Genomic DNA, 20,821 nt, shown 5'->3' on the forward strand with positions numbered 1-20,821 from the left:
AATTACAGCAAATTAAAACATGCAAAGCACTTAGAAGCATGCCTAGTTCACAATACATGTGTTAGCTTTTAGATTCAACCCCATGAAGTAAGGCAGAGCCAAGGTCAGGGCCATGCTGCATGCCACCTGGACACCTCTTGCTTGACTGAGCTGGAAGATTTGCTAAACCTTCACTAGGTACACAGTTCATCCAGAGGGAAGGAAATGCCACTAGGGTATTGCTTATAAAACCTTACTCTCATGGCAGTCCTATACGGTAGGTGTGGTTATTCTCATCTCATAAAGAGGAAACTAGGATCAGAGAGGGAGATACCTTTTCTGGTTGCTAGCTAGTAAGCAGTGAAGCCAAAATCCAGAAATCTGCCATTTTTCTCTATATGAGGGATTCTGTAAAATGACTTGCTAGGTCCAGACACCAGGTGTCCACGGCAATCCTGACAGCCACTGGCCTGGACTCCTAATTGAAAACCTTAATGCAGGCCACACACAGGGCTGCTCTCAGGGAGCTCCTCAGGTTTGGGGATCCCTGCTTTTTTAATTTGTCACAGGCATTTCTCATTTTATTTTAGAAGCCTTCTTATGCTTCTTGGAGGTATTCTATTTAGATTCCATTCCAAGGATTACACGAATCTTCTCTCTAAAAGCATTGACAACAGCACCACCACCAACCTCCATTTGTCCAACCTCTAGTGCAGTGGAGTCCCAGAATGCCACACCAAAAGTGGGAGCAAAGGGGCCCAAATCTATAGCTGGTAGACTGTATAGATGAGATTTGAACCAGGTTCCCTGATTCTAAGTATTATTTTCTTTCCATTATATAGTATGCAAGCTTCCATTCCACCTTCCTAAATATCACTTTCTCCATCAGTACAATGGAAATTAATTTTATCTGCCCTTATAAGGTTGTTGTGAGGCTCAAAGGAAATTGCGAATATTTGTTTAACAAGTATCTATTGAACTTCTACTACATGTCAGGCACTGTTCTGGACCCTGGAGACACAGAGGCAAACAAAAGAGACAAAATCCTGACCTTAATGCACTTACATTCTAATAGAGGAAGGCAGTCCAATAAACTCCTTGCCAACCATCACAATTTTTTGCACTTTACAAAAACAACAAAACCATCAGGCACTTTACCAAAACAATGAAATATTTTTCCCACTGAGGATCTAACACAAGGCTGGGTCAGTGTTCACCCATTCATTCAACATATTTATTTTTCATTCATTCAATCATTCATTCATCCATCCATCCATTCAATTATTCATATAAGCATCAGTATTACTGAGCATCAATTTTGTGTCAGGCACTGTGCTAGGTGGTGGGAAAAGAAAAATGATACGATAAACTGAGAGTGTCACAGTGATCTGGAGACACAAGGACTGTGCCCCAACTGCAAGAAACAACATTTCACGGACAAGGTAAAATGGCATTCAAGAGCAAGGCTCCTGGCTTTGGGTTCAAGATGGTGTAGTAGGAAGATCCTGAACTCAGCTTCTCTCATTGACACCAAAACTACAACTACATATAGAACAGGTATCCCTGAGAATGACCTGAAGACTAGCACAACAGAGTTTCTACAACTAAAGACATAAAGAAAATCACCTTGAGATGGGGAGGAAAGGCAGAGACTTAATCTAGTCTGGACCCATCCTACCCCCCAAGTCCTCATGTGGGAGGGATATTACAACCTTGGATGTCCCCCCTAAAGAGTGAGGGGTCTGAGTCCAAGCCTGGGGGTCCTGCACCAGGAAGAGGAGTCTCATAACATGTAGTTTTGAAAACCATCAGGACTTACATCTAGGAGAGCCAGGTGGCAATCTCCCATTTGGAAGAGCAAAGGGCTGTAGAAAACCAAGGTTGGGCTCTTTCTAGGTCCCAGAGCAGAGGCATCAATTTGAAAAGCACCTGGGTTATATGTGAAGGTGATACACTGACTAATTTTAGGGTGTGTGCTTGAGGGGCAGGGATCTGTTGGAACTTTCACCAGAGACGGAGTGCTGGTGGTTGCCATTTTTTCCCTTTCTTTACTGTCCTTCCACCTATCTGGTCTGACACCGGCAGGCGCCACTTCTGATGCTCTTCATTAGCCTTGCTAACACTGTTCACCCTATGGTGGCATTTCCCTGAGGACCCACCCCAGCTGGCACCCCTCCAAAGTGGTTCCTGCTCTGCCACATCTGGTTAGGTGGCCTCAGCTGGCACTGGTGCCCCCACCCAAAGCAGTCCTTGCCTTTCCACAGATGGTGGGCAGTCTCAGTCAGCACCAGTGCACAGCAGTGTGTCTGCAACAGTTGAGGCTGGGCCTCTCAGTCAGCCACACTGGAGGCCCATCCTGCCCACCAGCAGCAGTTGCAGTCAACCCCACCAGCTAGCTGCACTGGGGTGGGGAGGGAGCTGCCCTGCACACCAGTGTACCCACAACAGTTGTGGCTAAGCCTCAAAGCCAACAGGATCAGGACCAGCTTTGTCTGCCAGTGCATCCATGATAGTTGTGTCCCAGCCACAACAAGAGGCCATACTAGTCCACACAGGGAATTCCTCTAGAGCACCTCATCTGGTGACTGGGGGGATAGCACTACTGGGCCCCACAGGACACCTTCTACATCAGGTCACTTTTTCAAGATCAGGAGATGTAGCTGATCTACCTAATACATAGAAACAAACAAGCAAAATGAGGAGACAAGAGAATATGTTTCAAACAAAGAAAAAAACAATACAAAACCCCAGAAAAAGAACTAAACAAAATGGAGGTAAGCTGTCTACTAGGTAAACAGTTAAAAGTGATAGTCATAAAGATGCTCATCAAACTCTGCAGAACAGTGGGTCAACTCAGTGAGAACTTCAACAAAGACATAAATAATATAAAAAAGAACCAATCAGAACTGAAGAATGTAACAATTGAAATGAAAAGTACACTAGAGGGAATCAACAGCAGATCAGATGACACAGAAGAATGGATCAGCGACTGGGAAGACAGGATAGTGGCAATCACCCAATTGGAAGAGCTAAAAATGAATAAATAAACAAACAAACAAACAAATAGAATGAGGATAGCATAGGAGACCTCTGAGACAACATCAAGTGTGTGAACATTCTCATCATAGGGGTCCTAGAAAGAGAAGAGGGAGAGAAAGGAACAGAAAATCTGTTTGAAGAATCAAGGCTAAAAATTTCCCAAACCTGGTAAAGGAAAGAGACATCCAAGTTCAAGAAGCACAGAGAGTCCCAAACAAGATGAACCCAAATGGACCTACACCAAGACACAGAATAATTAAAATAACAAAAGTTAAAGATAAAGATAGAATCTTAAAAGCAGAAAGAGAAAAACAACTAGTTATATACAAGGGAAACTCCATAAGACTATCAGTTGATTTTTCACCAGAAACTTTTCAGGCCAGAAGGGAGTAGCATGATATATTCAACACAATAAAAGGAAAAACCTACAACCCAGGATACTCCACCCAGCAAGGTTATCATTCAGAATTAAAGGAGACAGTTTCCCAGACAAGCAAAAGCTAAAAAAGAGTTAATCACCATTAAACCAGCATTACAAGAAATATTAAAGAGAATTCTTCAGGCAGAAAAGAAAAGGCTAAAACTAGAGATAAGAAAATATATGGAAGAAAAAAACTCACTACTAAAAGCAAACATATAGTAAAGGTAGTAGACCAACCAGCATGAAAACAAAAATGGCAATAAATATATATGTATCAATAATTACTTTAAATGTAAATAGACTGAGTGCTCCATTCAAAAGACATAGGGTGGCTGAATGTATAAGAAAACAAAATGCACACATATGCTGCCTACAAGAGACCTACTTCAGATCTAAAGACACATAGACTGAAAGTGAAGGGACGGAAAATGAAAAGAAATTTGGGTAACAATACTTAGACAAAATATAGACTTTAAAACAAAGACTGTAACAAGAGACAAGGGTATGACATAATGATAAACGAATCAATCCAACAAGAGGATATAATACTTGTAAATATGTATGCACCCAACATAGGAGCACCTAAATACATATAGTAAATATTAACAGATATAAATGGAGAGATTGATAGTAATACAATAGTAGGGGTATTTAAATACCCCACTTACATCAATGGATAGATCATCCAGATGAAATCAACGAGGAAACATTAGCCTTAAGTGACCTATTAGATTAGATGGACTTAATAGATATGTACAGAACATTCCATCCAAAAACAGTAGAATACCTATTTTTTTCACGTGCACATGAACATTCTCCAGGATGCATCACATGTAAAGCCACAAAACTTCTTCTCAATAAATTTAAGAAGATTGAAATCAGATCAAGAATGTTTTCTGACCACAATAGTATGAAACCAGAAATCACTTACAAGAGGAAAACTGGAAAAAACACACATGGAGGCTGAACGATATGCTATTAAACAACAAATGGGTCTGTGAAGAAATCAGAGAAAGTTAAAAAATACCTGAGACAAATGAAAATGGAAACAATGTTACAAAATCTATGGGACATAGCAAAAAGCTTTCTAAAGCCGAAGTTTATAGTAATACAGGCCTACCTCAAGAATAAGAAAAATCTCAAATAATCTAATCTTAAACCTAAAGGAACTAGAAAAAGAACAATTAAAACCCAAAGTTAGCAAAAGGAAGAAAATAATGAACACCAGACCAGAAGTAAATGAAATTGAAGTTGGAGACTTCACTCTTCCTGATTTCAAACAAGGTTACAGTAATCAAAACAGTACGGTACTGGCACAAAAACACACATAGATCAATGGAACAGAATAGAGAACCCAGAAATAAACCCATGCTTATATAATCAATAAAATTCACAACAAAGGAGGCAAGAATATACAATGGGGAAAAGTCTTCAATAAATGGTGCTGGAAAAACTGTACAGCTACCTGCAAAAAAATAAAGCTGGACCACTTATTCAAAATGGATTAAAGACTTAAAGGTAAGACCTCAAAAATAAATTCAATGGATTAAAGACTTAAAAGTAAGACCTGAAACAATAAAATTCCTAGAAGAAAACATAGGCAGTTAACTCTTGGACATCAGTCTTAGAAATATATTTTTTGGATGTGTCTCCTCGGGCAAGGTCAACAAAATAAACAAATGGGGCTACATTAGACCAAAAAGATTTTACACAACAAAGGAATCCATCAACAAAATGAAACAGCAACCTACTGAATGGGAGAAGATATTTGTAAATGATATATCTGATAAGGGATTAATATCCAAAATATATAAAGAATTCATACAACTCAACATCAAAAAAACCCCACAAATAATGCAATTCAAAAATGGGCAGAAGACCTGAATAGATATTTCTCCAAAAAAGACATGGAGATGATGAACAGACACATGAGAAGATGCTCAACTTCACTAATCATCAGGAATATGCAGGTAAAAACCAAAATGATAACTCACCTCACAACTGTCTGAATGGCTGTCATCAAAAAGACAAGAAACAACAAGTATTGGCGAGGATGTGGAGGAAAGGGAACCCTCGTGCACTGCTGGTGGGATTGTAAATTGGAGCAGCCACTATGTAAATCATTATGAAGTCTCCTCAAAAATTTAAAAATAGAACTACCATACAATTCAGCAATTCCAGTTCTGGGTGTTTATCCTAAGAAAACAAAACAACTAATTCAAAAAGACATATGAACCCCTATCTTCACTGCAGCTTTATTTATAATAGCCAAGATATGGAAGCAACCTAGGTGTCCACTGATGGGTGAATGGATAAAGAAGATGTGGTACATATATAACTGGTACATATATATACAGTGGAATATTACTCAGCTATAAGAATGACATGTTGCCATTTGTGACACTTGGATGGACCTAGAGAATATTACACTAAGTGAAATAAGTCAGAGAAAGACAAATACTGTATCATTTCACTTATATGTGGAATCTAAAAAACTAAACATATGAACAAATAAATCAAAACAGACTGTAGATACAGAGAACAAACTGATAGTTGCTAAGGGTTTGGCAGCAGAGGGATGGACAAAAAAGGTGAAGGGGATTAAGAGGTACAAACTTATAACATAAATTAGTCACAGGGATATAATGTACAGCATAAGGAATACAGTCAATATCGTAATAATTTTGTATGGTGTCAGATGGTTGCTAGACTTGTAGTGGTGATCACTTTGTAAGGTATATAAATGTCCAATCACTATGTTGTACACCTGAAACTAATATAATATTGTCTGTCAACTATACTTTAATTAAAAGGCACTTTATATTAAAAAAAGATAGATTGAGTTCCCACCTGAATGAAGTTTACTATTTAGAATGGAGAACAGACATTAAACTAAGTGTTGTAAAAGAACAGTAGCAGTATCAACAACAGCATAATAATAATAATTAATAATAATGACTTCTTGGCTGGTTTGAGTGACAGTTTATAATTTCTGAAGGGTGCTCAGTTAGTGTTTGCTAAATCAACTCCAGCTGAGTCTAGAGGTGAAAGAGCATCTGTCACAAAGGGTGGACTCTGATGAGGCTGAGGGCACGTTAATTATGGCCCCAGATAGTGCGGAGACAAGGGCCACGATGGGAGAGCCTCACCCACCACGGCAAAGCAGAGCTGTGAGGTTCTGTGGGCAGACGATAAGCAGCATCGTCACGCACTTCGTCAGACTGCAGATGCTATGGTAGCATACCCATTAACCCCGGCCTGAGGCCAGCCCTCCAATTCCCTCATCTGAAAAATGGAGACAATCCAGGCACCTTCTCGAGGAACAAGGACCCAAAGAACCAGCTCATGACAGCACTGTTTTTTCTCCGATGTCCAAGTTTGGGAAACAACAGCCTGAGGAAAGGGATGACTGACTCCATGCTCAAACATTGTTTGTGACTTTCAAGCTCCAGGGTCAGATGGCCTCTCTTTCCTCCCCTGTGGTTTCCTCTTTCTTAAAGAGTTCTAGTTTCTGATTGTCCGATATTAATGGTCACTCCTAGAAGTGCATCTGCTTTCCCATCCATCTTGTCTTTCCTCCTCCCAATTCCAAGCTTTTACTCTAAATTAAATCAAACTTCAAATCAATCTTCTCTCCCACTACCATGCTTCCCATCACTTATTCTCTGGAAAAAATCAAAACAAAACCCAGCCTGCTCTCAAAGTGACTTTTAAATCGCTTTGGCTGCAGCAGTCACACAGGGCATAGATCTGAGACTTCTGGAGGTTGTCCATTGACTTTTGTGCTCTCCCTAGTGCTGGCCTGGAATTTAGCTCTCCCATGTCTGCTGAATTAGCTGCCTCGGTCCATCTGTTTTCTAGCATCCAGATGTTGCTGCTGCTTCTCCCTCCTGTCCTTTCCACCTAGGTGTGGTTACAACTTCAAAACACGGCTTTACTGCTCTTTACTGGGTTTGGTGGTTTTTAAATCTGTCATCCTTAAATGGAAGTTTGAATTTAAGTTTGGATTTTCTTATTAATTTAGGAGGTATTATGAAGTGTGTTTGTCTTTTATTTCTGCTCATATAGATCTCTCTCTCTCTTTTTCTCTCTCTTATGTGCACACCCTCACTCTTTCATTTTGTTCTTAATTTCTAAGTCTTTTTTCTTTTTGCATTATTGTTAATGAATGTGTCTCCATATCACTTTTTGGAAAAATTTTTGAAAAAGATCGAGAACAGTGAGTATTATTTTTCTTTGCTTATGTATCCTTCAAAGCTATGTATTAAGAGCATAAAAGTTCATAGCTGCTCTATTTTCTTGGCTGGTTGTTATTTTTCTTATGAAATATTTCTCTTTTGCTCTTATGACTTTGAATTGAATATTATTTGATTTTGATATTGCTGAGTCTACTTTCTTTTTGCTTGCATTTCCTGGCTTATTTTTTGGCCATTGTTTTGTTTTTCAACCTTTTTGTTTATTGCTCTATCCTTTTGAAAGCCAATTTTTCATTTTCACTTTCTGTCTTTTAAGAGACAGATGAATCTGACATTTACTATGACAACTGAAATGTTTGTACCTATTCCTTGCTATCTTATTTATTTATTTTTCATTTTCTATTTGTCTCTCTCTCTTATTTTCCTTTCCCCTCATTTTCTTCCCATTTGTTGAAATGATCACATTTAACTTGTTACGTTTTTTTTTCTGTCTTACTTGTATGTTTTGGAAGTTACACTTTTCATTTCGATTCTATTCCATGTCTATTCAAAGCCAAGAAACTCAAAAGTAAAGAACTGGGATAAGCATACTTAAAGTGAGTCCTCAAACAGTGGAAATGGACCAGACTGTTTAATATAGAATGTGGCAGGAGTTCTCATGGCCCAGGAGATATTTCAAGCAGAAGCTAAAACCACTAAGAAGAAAAATACCTGGAATCCTCTATCAGGGAAACTGCAAGTATGTCTGCTGGCAACTATCCGGGACATGCCCTGGGAAAGCTGGAGGGACAGGGGCACTTGCAGGGTCTGTTTGAAAGCACCTTCGCTTACTCGTTCCATCTGAACTTGTGCAAGTCATTTATTTCCTCTTCCTGCATCTCTATGCTCTATGTCTTCTGCTGACTCTCCCGCTAGTGAGCAGGGGGAAGGGCAAGAAGTAGGGTTTGGAGAGAGAACAAGAGTGTGGACTGAGAGTGATCCCCATCATGTGTCTTAAGCTCTGGCTAGCATCAAGGGTAGCTGGACATCCCTACTGTGGAAAATTACATCTGCTAGACAGATGACAGGCCTTCTGTCAGGAGGGTGCTGACTGCCTGGGCACGTCTGTCACTATAAACAGTGAGCAGGGCACATTTTTCTAGAACCAGATATTGAGAATTAGTCCATTACATGTGGTTCATGCAATTAAATGGAAGTTTGTGGGCTATTTTGCCAGGAGGCATGCAGGTTTGAGATCATATGATATAAGCTAAATAAGTCAAATCTGACTAATAGTCTCCTTGAGATTGGACCTGTGCAACTGCAGCTGCCATACAGTCAGGCTCTGTTGGGTAGGGTGAATTATGGGAATGAATAATGTCCCAACAGGATCTGGGAGTGTCAGCCAGTCTCAGAAAGCCAAAAGAGGAGACCTGGGCATGACGCTGGCATCTCTTGGGAGATGCTGGCTCCTTTCTGAGATCTGATGCCTCTCTGGGGCTTGTTTTCATTCCTTATAAAACCAGGGAAGCTGGACAAGATCAGGGTTTGCTAAACTTTAGTTTAGATTCACCTTCCTGATTTTTGTCATTCCCACCTCTTATTTCTACTATTATTTATGTAAAAGTTTTCCATAAGCAGTCTCACGTATTATATTTTTTATTGTGGTAAAATATACATAATATATAATTTACCATGCTAACCATTTTTAAGTGTACAGGTCAATGGCATTAAGTACATTCACAGTGCTGTGCGACACATTTTATTTTTAACTTAGATATATTTTAGGAAGGAAACCTTGGTATCACTCTCATGAATGGAAACCAGCATTTCTTTCCATAAACAGGAGTTAACCATTAAAATAAATATAGGGAAGACAAAGTTATTCACTTGCAGTGAGTTACTGCTGCCACTGAAGGCTCTGAGATGAGGCCTGCTTCCCCCTGCACCTCTAATTTTTTTTAAGGGAGGATCCCAAGTATTGGAGAAGAGTTAAAGACGTGCTAGCACCAAACTGACACCTTCTTCTTGGTATACTCAGAAGGATTGAAAGAGGGGTGAAGTTCGAAGGCATTTTCTCACTGTGATGTTGACCTGATCCCAGGTACCTGTGCTCAGGTACCTCCTCCCACCTTGCCCATCACTCCTGCCCCCTTGTCCATCGTTGAGCACCCTCTGAGTCCCCCAGACCCCATCCCCACACTGTGAGAACTACTGAGATGAGCACAGGCTCCGCCCACCAAGGCTTTATAACTCAACCTCAGATAAGAGATCTCTCTTTTCTTTCTACTTGGAGCAGTGACTAGGAGCATCCTTTGGGATGAGTCTACTTTTCCTAAGAGAAATGAGGGCCGTTCTCAGATGTCCTTTCTTTCTCTGAATCCCATGACAAGGACTAGATTGCCCAAGCCTGCAGGCCCAGCTGCCTTGGAAGGCAGCACGTCATCATGGCGTGTGCACAGTCCGACAGTGCCCAGGCCACACCACAGCGGGGTGAGGCGACGCGCTCTGAGTGAATGAACTTCATGTCATTTGGGTGGAAAGGCAGACGTGTTAAGCACCTGAGGGGCTGTTACAGTGCTGGTGGAAACAGCAACCACCGAGAGGCAGAGGCATCTGACACAAGGGTTTCACAGGGAGCCAGATTTCAGTTGGAAGTTAGATTTATCTAGATACCCATTTCTCTGGACAATGGAAGTAATGAAATGTGTGTACCTGTGTCTCCTTAGACGCACAAAGAGGCTGAAAAGAGCACAGGGAAGACTTGTTTCCTCAAGCTGTGCACAGGTGCTATCTATCAACCTCATAAGGAAACATGTTCATTACTGAAGCTGTGGATACGTTTGAGTATAATAAGCTGTCACCAGGAACATAGGGGCTGAGAACAAAAATCACTTTGGAAATCCTGGTGAAGTGTCACTCTGAGTGGAGTCAGTGGCTTGGGGACTTGAGGGGTGGAGGTCGTGAGAGGATCTCCTGGGCATAGTTAACCTTCCCTTGGAGCCCCCCTGCCCTGGGATGCCCACCACAGACCATGAGTTTCTCACCTGGGGCTTGGTCTCATCTTTGTCCTTGTAGTAGAAAAGCTGATCCCCACGCAGCACGAACCAGCGCTGCTGCCAGTTCTTCATGATGCTCCTCTGCTTCTTCAGCCAGCCGGCCTTCAGAATGGGGCCCAGCTTGCGGGGGCAGGGCAGCCGCCCGGGGCTCCGACTCTGCTCCCCCATCACCAGACTTTTGGAGCGAGCTGGAAGTTAAGAACAGCTTAACAGTAAGCAGGAAGGATGCATACCTGTTGTCAGTCCTTGTCCCATCCTGGCATCCCAGCTGCCCTGTGACCAGGGCATGATCATGCTTGGCATACTTTCCCCTTGGGTTCAAAGGGGCATGGGCTGGAGCACCTCAGCAGCAACAGCTTAAGGTTATTCACCTGGAGAAAGTATATAGCTTGCCTGCCTGGTTAGTTCCTGCTATGTCTCTGGGATCCTAGGTTCTCCACTTCCCCAGGTTTGTTCATCCACTCATGCATCCATGCATGCATTCACCCATGAATACACATATCTATTCTTCCATTTGTTCATGGTTCATTCATTTATTCATTCAACAACTACTTATTGAGGACCTACTAAGCATCAGCACTGTTCCAGGTGCTGGGGATAAAGCAGTGAAAAAAGAAACATAAGACTTCCAAGTGATGATGGCAGAGTAGGTAAACACTGTGCTCGACTCCTCCCACAACCACTTCAAAATTACAACTAAATTATAAAACAATGATCATTAAGAACCAAATGAAGACTAGCTGAGTAGAAGTCCTATAACTAAGGATATAAAGAAGAAGCCACATCAAGACTGGTAGGAAGGGTAAGATAAGGAATAGGCAGGCCCCTCACACATGGTGTGGTGATTCAGAATCAGGAGGGATATCTTGGCTGTTCCCTAGAGAAGTGATAGTTCCCAGTCCCACACCAGGCTCCCTAGCCCAGGACACCAGTGCTGGGAAAAAGAGTCCGCATAACATCTGGCTGTGAAACCCAGCTGGGATTGCGTCCAAATAAGATGGAAGGATGCTGGAGATCTTGGTACTGCAGGTCTTAAAGGGCCCATGCACAGATTCACTGTCTCAGAAACTCACTCACTCTGAGCTCCAGTGTGGGGGCAGTAGCTCAAAAAGCACCAGGAACATATGGGGAGGAACTAAATTGACTAGCTTCAGGTAGAGGGCTGGAGGGGCATGGGTTGGGATGAAAGTGCTGGCAGGAGCCATTGTTCCTTTGTTGAGCCCTTCCTCGACTCAGCCAGCAGGCACAGGTGGTTGTCAAATCAGAGCCCTCTATTAACTCAAGTAACACCATTTGCCCCACCCTGTTGATTCCCTGAGACTCTGCCACACCCAACTGGCATGCCAGGCTGAACTTCTTCTAGCAGGTCCTCCACACAAGTAGCCTGCCTCAGCTTTCACTGTGGACTTTCCTAAAATCTCAGAAAGGTCCACAAACACCCCAAAAGCAGCATCTTGCCTCAGTGTTCACTGTACTCTTGCTTAACTACCTGAAGCCCGGTGCAAGTGGTGACCGGTCTCCAGTGGCATTGTAACTCCCATTAGGTAGCTGTGGGGACAGAGCCAGGAATGCAGTTTCCAGGCTTTCGGCCTCACGTGGAAAGGTGCTCACTCGGGTAGTAAATGGACATCAAATGTGATTGGATGGCCATCAGCTGTGGCTAGTTGGCTGTCAGCTGTAACCAGTGAGCCATTGGCCACTAATATAACTGCCATGGCTATGCAAGCAGCAAAATAGGGGCTAGCAAGAAGATGGTGGCTGAGCTAGCAAGTGCGAATTGCAGTTAGCAAGTGGGGTTGGTTGGTTGGCAGAGAAGTGAATGGCGGGTTGCGGATCGTGTGGCTCCTGCTTCCTGTGTCTCCAACCCAGCTGCCAGTGAGATTATAGTGGTATGACTCCCCTATCTATGGTTCCGTGGGTGTTCCTTTTTGGCCTCACTATGTCCTGCATTCTTATGTGGGGAGCGGGATCAGATACCCCGCATGACACCCTGCATGACAGTAGCCCAAGCCTGGCATAAGCTGTGGCAAGTCTTGTCTTGGAACATAGACTCAATTAAGTGGCCAGAAACCCGGCACAAATGGAAGCTAGCCTCAGCTCACATCATGGTGCCCATCAAAGGGTCCTAAGCCCAACACTAGTGGCAGCCAGCCTCAGTTCACAGAATAGCTTCTTCCAAGCACCACCAAGCCCAACACAGGGAACTACAGACCACTTTGTAGCTTTTACTAGATAGCCCCAAATCAAACACAAGTTGGGTTGAAATTGACTTGCATAGGAGCCCCTCACAATTGGCTCCAGAAATAAACATACCTCGTGGCCAGGCCACATCAGAGCACCACCCAACTAGTTCCACAATGATACATCCAAAAGGTGGACTCAGCAGGCACCAGAGCTCCACTAAAGAGACTCTCACTCCATGGGGTCAGCCCCTGTACAACAGCTCATATGCTGTAATCATGGCCAGTCTTTACAGCCAGCCAGTGTTAGGGTCAATCCCACCCACTGACATGCTAACAGCAATCAAGTCTCAACTACAACAGGAGGGCACACACACCCACACAAGTGACACCCCTGAAGGATCCAGCTCAGGTAATCAGGGAGACTGTACCACTGAGCCCTAGAGGACACCTACTACATGAGGCCACTCTGCCAAAACCAGGAGATAAATCAGATCTACCTAATATATAAAAACAAACACAGGGAGGCAGCCTAAGTAAGGAAACAAAGAAACATGTCCCTAGTGAAAGAATAGGACAAAACTCCAGAAACAAAAAACTAAATAAAATGAAGACAAGCAATCTACCTAATGCAGAGTTCAAAAAGCTGGTTATAAGGATGCTCAATGAACTTGGGGATAGAATAGATGAATGCAGTGAGAACTTTAACAAAGAGCTAGAAAACATAAAAATGGAGATTAAAAACATGAAAAACAATCAGCCAGAAATGAAGAATACAATAATTGGAATGATGAATATATTAGAGGGAATCAAAAGCAGATTGATTGAAGCAAAGGATCAAATCACAATCTGGATGATGAGGTAGCAGAAAACACCCAATAGAAACAGCAAAAAGAAAAAATAATCCAAAATAAACTAAGGATAGTTTAAGGTACCTCTGGGACACTATCAAGCATACCAACATTTGTGCATCATAGGGGTACCTGAAGGAGAAGAGAGACAGCAAGGAACTGAAAACCTATTTGAAGAAATAATGATGGAAAAAATCCCTAATCTGGCAAAGGAAATAGACATACAAGTCCGGGAGGCACAGAGCGTCCCAAACAAGATGAACCTAAAGAGGTCCATACCATGCTACATCATAATTAAAATGTTAAAGGTTAAAGACAAAGAGAGAATCTTAAAAGTAGCAAAAGAAAAGCAGCTACTAATGTGCAAGACAGCTCCCATAAAACTGTCAGCTGGCCTGTAAAACTTTGCAAGTCAGAAGGAATTGGCACAAAATATTCAAAGTGATGAAAGGTAAAGACCTACAACCAAGATTCCTCTATCCGGCAAAGCTATCATTTATCATTGAAGGAGAGGTATAGACCTTTCCAGATAAGAAAAAGCTAAAGGAGTTCTAAAGGAGTTCAATACCATTAAACCAGTATTACAAAAATTGTTCAAGGGACTTCTTTAAAAAGAAAAAAAATATATGAATAAGAAAATATAGGAAAGAAAAAAATTCTCACTGATAAATATCAAATACTTAATAAAAGCAGTGGATCAACCAACTATAAAATTAGTACAAAGATTAAAAGATGAAAGTAGGAGATCATGTGTAATTACAACAATAAATAATTACAACACAAAAATCTATGGGACACAGCCACAGCAGTTTTAAGAGGGAACACACACACAAAAGAACACAAACACACACACACAAAAGAAGTAAAAAAAATGACAAAAACATAAATGTGGAGGAAGTGAATAAAAATTGTAGTGATCTTAGAAGGTGTTTGAATGTAAGTGACCATCAACTTAAAATAGACTGCTACAGACATAGCTTGGTATATATGAAGCACATGGTAACAACAAACTAAAAATCTATAAGCAATATGCAAGAAATAAAGACAAAGTAATCCAACACGACACCATAGAGAATTATTGACATACAAGAGAAGAGAGCAAGAGAATAAGAAAGGGACAGAGAACTACAAAGCAATCAGAAAACAATAAAATAGCAACAACTATATACCTATCAATAATTACTTTAAATGTAAATGGAATAAATGTTCCAATCAAAGACATAAGGGGGGTTGAATGAAAAAAAAAAAAACCCTGTACATATGATGCCTACAAGCGACCCACTCCAGATTGAAAGACACATACAGACTGAAAGTAAAGGGATGGAAAAAGATATTTCACACAAATGAAAACTGAAAAAAGCTGGAGTAACAATACTTATATCAGACAAAATAGACTTTAATACAAGGGTTGTAACTAGAGACAAAGAAGGGCAATTCATAATGATAAAGGGATCAATCCAACAAGAGTTTATAACTCTCACAATCATCTATGCACACAACATAGAAGCATCTAAATATATGAAGCAAATATTTATGGACATAAATGTAGAGATAGACAGGAATACAGTCATAGCAGGTGACTTTAACACCCCATTGACATCAATGGATATATCATGCAGACAGAAAAATCAACAAGGAAACCAGCCTTAAATGACACATTAGACCAGATGGTCTTAATTGATATTTTTAAGACTTTTCACTAACGAAAAGCAGCCTATACACTCATTTCAAGTAAACATGGGACATTTCCCAGATAGACCACATGGTAAGCCACAAAACAAGTCTTAGTAAATTTAAGAAGGCTGAAATCATATCAAGTATCTTCTCTGACTACAATGGTGCAAAACAATTACAAGAAGGAAACTGAAAAACACACAAACACATGGAGGCTAAACAACCAGCTACTAAACAATGAATGGGTTAACAAAGAGACCAAGGAAGAAATCAAGATACCTTAAGACAAATGAAAACAAAAACACAGCAACACAAAAATCTATGGGACACAGCCACAGCAGTTTTAAGAGGGAAATTCACAGCAATACAGGCCTACTTCCCAAAACAAGACAAATCTCAAATAAACAAATCTAACCCTATACCGAAAGGAGCTAGAAAAATAAGAACAAACAAAGCCCAAAGTGAGTAGAAGGAAAGCAATAATAAATATCACAGCAGAAATAAACAAAATAGAGTCTAAAATAACAATACAGGGTGTCCGGTTGACACAGTGGTTAGAGCACAGTGCTCCTAACACCAAGGTCGCCAGTTCGATTCCCACATGGGCCAGTAAGAGATAACAGCTTGAGCTTGGAGCTGACCCACCAGTGGGTGGCTAGTTGGCTCAGTGGTTAGAGTGCACTGCTCATTAACACCAAGGTCGCTGGTTCAATTCCCACATGGGCCAGTGAGCTGCGCCCTCTACAATTAGATTGAAAACAATGACTTGATCTGGAGCTGAGTTGCGCCCTTCACAACCAGATTGAAAACAACGACTTGACTTGGAGCTGAGCTGTGCCCCCCACAACTGGACTGAAAACAATGACTTGACATGGAGCTGATGAGTCCTGGAAAAACACACTGTTCCTCAATATTCCCCAATAAAAAATTAAAAAAAAAAAATAAAATAAAATAACAATACAAAAGATCAATGAAATCAAGAGCTGGTTCTTCGAAAAGACAAACAAAACTGATAAACCTTTAGCCAGACTCATCAGGAAAAAAAAAGAGAAAGGGCCCAAATAAATAAAATCAGAAATGGAGGAGGAGAATTGACAAAGAATTATCAGGAAATACTACAAGCAATTATATGCCAACAAATTGGACAACCTGGAAGAAATAGATACATTCTCAGAAACATACGATCTTCCAAGACTGAACCAGAATGAAACAGAAAATCTGAACAGACCTATAACTACTAATGAAATTGAATCAGTAATAAAAAAATCTCCTAAGAAAAGTCCTAGACCAGATGGCTTCGCAGGTGAATTTTACCAAACATTCAAAGAATAATTAATGCCTATCCTTCTCAAACTATTCAAAAAATTGAAGAGAAGGGAAGGCTCCCAAACTCATTTTATGATGCCGGCATTACCATGACACCAAAACCATATATATATATATATATATATATATATATATATATATATATATATATACATATATATATACACACACACACACACACACACACACACACACACATACATATACACATATATTCCAACATCTCTGATACACATAGATGCAAAAATCCTCAACAAAATATTAGCACACCAAAGGGAGACCACTTTGTGGGAGGTGTAGCTGCCTGACCACTGCAGCTGAAGCTGCATAACACCTGAAGCTGAATAACAATGAGTGTCAACTATATTTTAATATGTATATGGTCATAGGATGTGGAGTACAGCATAGGGAATAGAGTCAATGGAATTATAACAGCTATATATGATGTAAGAGGGGTAGTAGATTGGGGGAGGGGAGTTATCGCTTTGTGAGGGGTGTAAATGTCTAACTATTACATTGTTTTGTGCACCTGAAACAACCAAACAAAAAAAGGAAGTTTGGTGTATATACACAGTGGAATACTATTCTGCCATAAGAAAAGATGAAATAGTGCCATTTGTGACAACATGGATGGATTTTGAGATTATTATGCTAAGTGAAATAAATCAGACCAAAAAAAAGCAGAGAACCAGAAGATTTCACTGATATGTGGGATATAAAACTGAAAACAACAAAAGAACAAGATAAACAAAAAAACAAAAACTCATAGACACAGACAATAGTTTAGTGGTTACCAGAGGGTAAGGGGGGGTAGGGTGGTAGATGAGGGTAAATATATATAGCCCATATAATTGGTGATGGAAAAAGAACTGACTCTGGGTGGTGAACACAAAATGTGATATATATAGATGATGTATTACAGAATTGTACACCTCAAATCTATGTAACTTTACGAACAATTGTCACCCCAATAAACTTTAATTTAAAATATTTTGAACATACTTCAGCAAACAATTAAAAATATATATATATTAGTACACCAAATTCAGCAATAATTTAAAAGATCATACATCATGATCAAGTGGGATTTTTTCCCCAGGAGGTAAGGTTAGTTAAATACCCACAAATCAATTCAAGTGAAGGATAAAAATCATATGATCATATCAACAAATGTAGAAAAAGCACTTGACAAAATCCAGCATCACTTATGATAAAAAAAAACCCCACAAAAAAACCTCAGAGAAAAGTCACATACATAAAAGGAACATACATACGTCAACATAATAGTCACATACATAAAAGGAACATACATACGTCAACATAATAAAGACCATATATGACCAACCCAGAGCTAACATCAGACTCAACAGGGAAAAGCTAAAAGCTTTTTCTTTAAGATCAGCAACAAAACAAGAATATCTACTTTCACCACTTTTATTCAACATACTACTGGAAGTCCTAGCCACAGCAATCAGACAAGAAAAAGAAATAAAAGGCATCCAAATTGGAAAAGAAGAAGTAAAACTATCATTATTTACACATGGCATGATACTACATATAGAGAACTAAAAAAAGCCACGGAAAAACTATTAGAAGTAATAAATAAATTCAGTATAGCACCAGGATACAAAATTAATATTAAAAAATCGGAGGCATTTTTATACACCAATAATGAACTATCAGAAAAAGATATTAAGAAAATAATCCATTTACAATTGCATTAAAAATATACATAGCAATAAATTTAACCAAGGAGGTAAAAGGCCTGTACTTGGAAAATTATAAGACATTGAAGAAAGAAATTGGAGAAGATACAAATAAATGGAAGCATATACCATGCTCATGGATTGGAAAAATTAACATTATTAAAAGGTTCATACTGCTCAAAGCAATCTGTAGATTCAATGCAATCCCTATCAAAACACCAATGGCATTTTTCACAGAACTAAGACAAATAATCCTAAAATTTATATGGAACCACAAGAGACCCCAAATAGTAAAAGCAATCTTGAGAAAGAAGGACAAAGTTGGAGATATCACACTACCTGATATCAAACTATACTGCAAGGCCACAGTAATCAAAACAACATGGTACTGGCATAAAAACAGACACATAGATCAATGGAACAGTACAGAAAGCCGAGAAATAAACCCATGATTACATGGTCATTTAATCTATGATAAACGAGGCAAGAACATATAGTGGGGGAAAGACAGTCTATTCAATAAAAGGTGTTGGGAAAACTGGACAGATATATGCAAAAGAATGAAACTGGATCACTTTCTTACATCATATACAAAAATAAATTCAAAGTGGATTAATGACTTAAATGTAAGACCTGAAACCATAAAACTCCTAGAAGAAAACATAAGCAGTAAACTCTGTGACATTTCTCTTGGCAATATTTTTTTGGATATTTCTCCTCTGGCAAGGGAAACAAAGAAAAAATGTAAATACAGCAAACTAAAAATTTTCTGCACAGTGAAAGAAACCATCAACAAAATGAAAAGACAACCTACTGAATGGGAGAAGATACTTGTCAATGATACATCCAATAAGGGGTTAACATCCAAATTACATAAGGAACTCATACAACTTAACACCCCAAAAACCAAACATTCAGATTTTAAAAATGGGCAGAGGACCTGAATAGGCATTTCTCCAAAGAGGACATACACATGGCAAACAGACACATGGAAGACAATCATCAGGGAAATGCAAATTAAAACTACGATGAGATACCACCTCACACCTGTCAGAATTGCTATCATCAATAAATCAACAAACAACAAGTGCTGGTGAGGATGTGGAGAAAAGGGAAACCTCGTGCACTGTTGGTGGGATTGCAGATTGGTGCAGCCACTACGGAAAACAGTATAGACGTTCCTCAAAAAATTAAAAATAGAACTACCATATAATTCAGCAATTCCACTTCTGGGTGTTTATCCAAAGAAATCCAAAACTCTAATTCGAAAAGATATGTGCACCCCTATGTTCATTGCAGCATTATTTACAGTAGCCAAGATATGTAAGTAACCTAAGTGTCCATCCACAGATGAATGGATAAAGGTGTTTTATACACACACACACACACACACACACACACACACACACAATGGAATATTACTCAGCCATAAAAAGAATGACATCTTGCCATTTATGATAACATGGATGGACTTTGAGGGTATTATGCTAAGTGAAATAAGTCAGACAGAGAAAGATAAATACCATATGATTTCACTTACATGTGGAATCTAAAAAACAAAACAAACAAAACAGAAACAAACTCAGATACAGAGAACAAACTGATGGGTGGCAGATGGGAAGGGGGTTGACGGGTTGGGTGAAAAAGTTGAAGGGATTAAGAAGTACAAATTGCCAGTTATAAAAACAGTCATGGGGATGGAAAGTACAGCAGAGGGAATATAGTCAGTAATATTGTAATAACTATTGATGGTATCAAATGGGTACTAGACTTATCGGGGTGATCACTTCATAAGTTATATATGGTAAATGTCTAATCACTATGTTGTACTCCTGAAACCAATATAATGTTGTGTGTCAACTGTAATTGAAAAACCAAAAAGTTATTTAAAAGAAAAAACACATAAAAATCTGGTTTCTGCTGGAGCTCACATTCTAGCAGGGTTCCTGTTATTCCGGCTCCAAAGGAAGTGGCCCCATCCAGAGCCCGTCCCTGGTTTCTGTATGGCAACCCTCTCCTGCAGGCATCAGACCTAAGCATCCTTGCCCAGCCCCCCAAAGCCACCTTGCTGCTTTCATGGGTCCATCGCGGCAGGGTGGGCCTGGACAGCAGGGACTCTGCTTCAGCTCTCTGCGGTGGTCTGTTGACGAGTACCTGGCATGGCCATCTCTCTTACCTCAGAGCCTCCGAGTGCCGTGAGCCCTTCTGTGCCTCAGGCTCCCTCTTCTCCCAGCTGGCACCACTGACCAGCACTCTGCCCTTCATAACGATGACTGAGTTCTTGCCCCTCCTGTCCCTCTTTCCTTTCTCCCTCCCTCTCTCTCCTTTGTCCCGGGGAAGCTTTTCTACTCTTTCTGGCCAGTGTTAGGATGCTGCTGCAGTGATCACTAAGAGGGGCCATCGTGGCCTTT

At 40.2% G+C, this 20,821-nt stretch overlaps 1 protein-coding gene across 4 annotated transcripts in view; it reads right to left on the reverse strand.

Annotated features, from left to right (window-relative positions):
- ARHGAP22 (Rho GTPase activating protein 22) overlaps window positions 1-20,821 on the reverse strand; it is a 207,607-nt gene that overhangs the window by 123,288 nt on the left and 63,498 nt on the right. For all 4 annotated transcript variants that reach the window (XM_033129704.1, XM_033129700.1, XM_033129703.1 and 1 more), the window contains one exon: window positions 10,662-10,861. In XM_033129704.1, coding sequence (XP_032985595.1) covers window positions 10,662-10,861 — 200 coding nt within the window. The remainder of the gene's footprint in view (window positions 1-10,661; window positions 10,862-20,821) is intronic.

Source organism: Rhinolophus ferrumequinum, chromosome 16, assembly GCF_004115265.2.
Source record: "Rhinolophus ferrumequinum isolate MPI-CBG mRhiFer1 chromosome 16, mRhiFer1_v1.p, whole genome shotgun sequence".
NCBI classification, from domain to species: Eukaryota; Metazoa; Chordata; class Mammalia; order Chiroptera; family Rhinolophidae; genus Rhinolophus; species Rhinolophus ferrumequinum.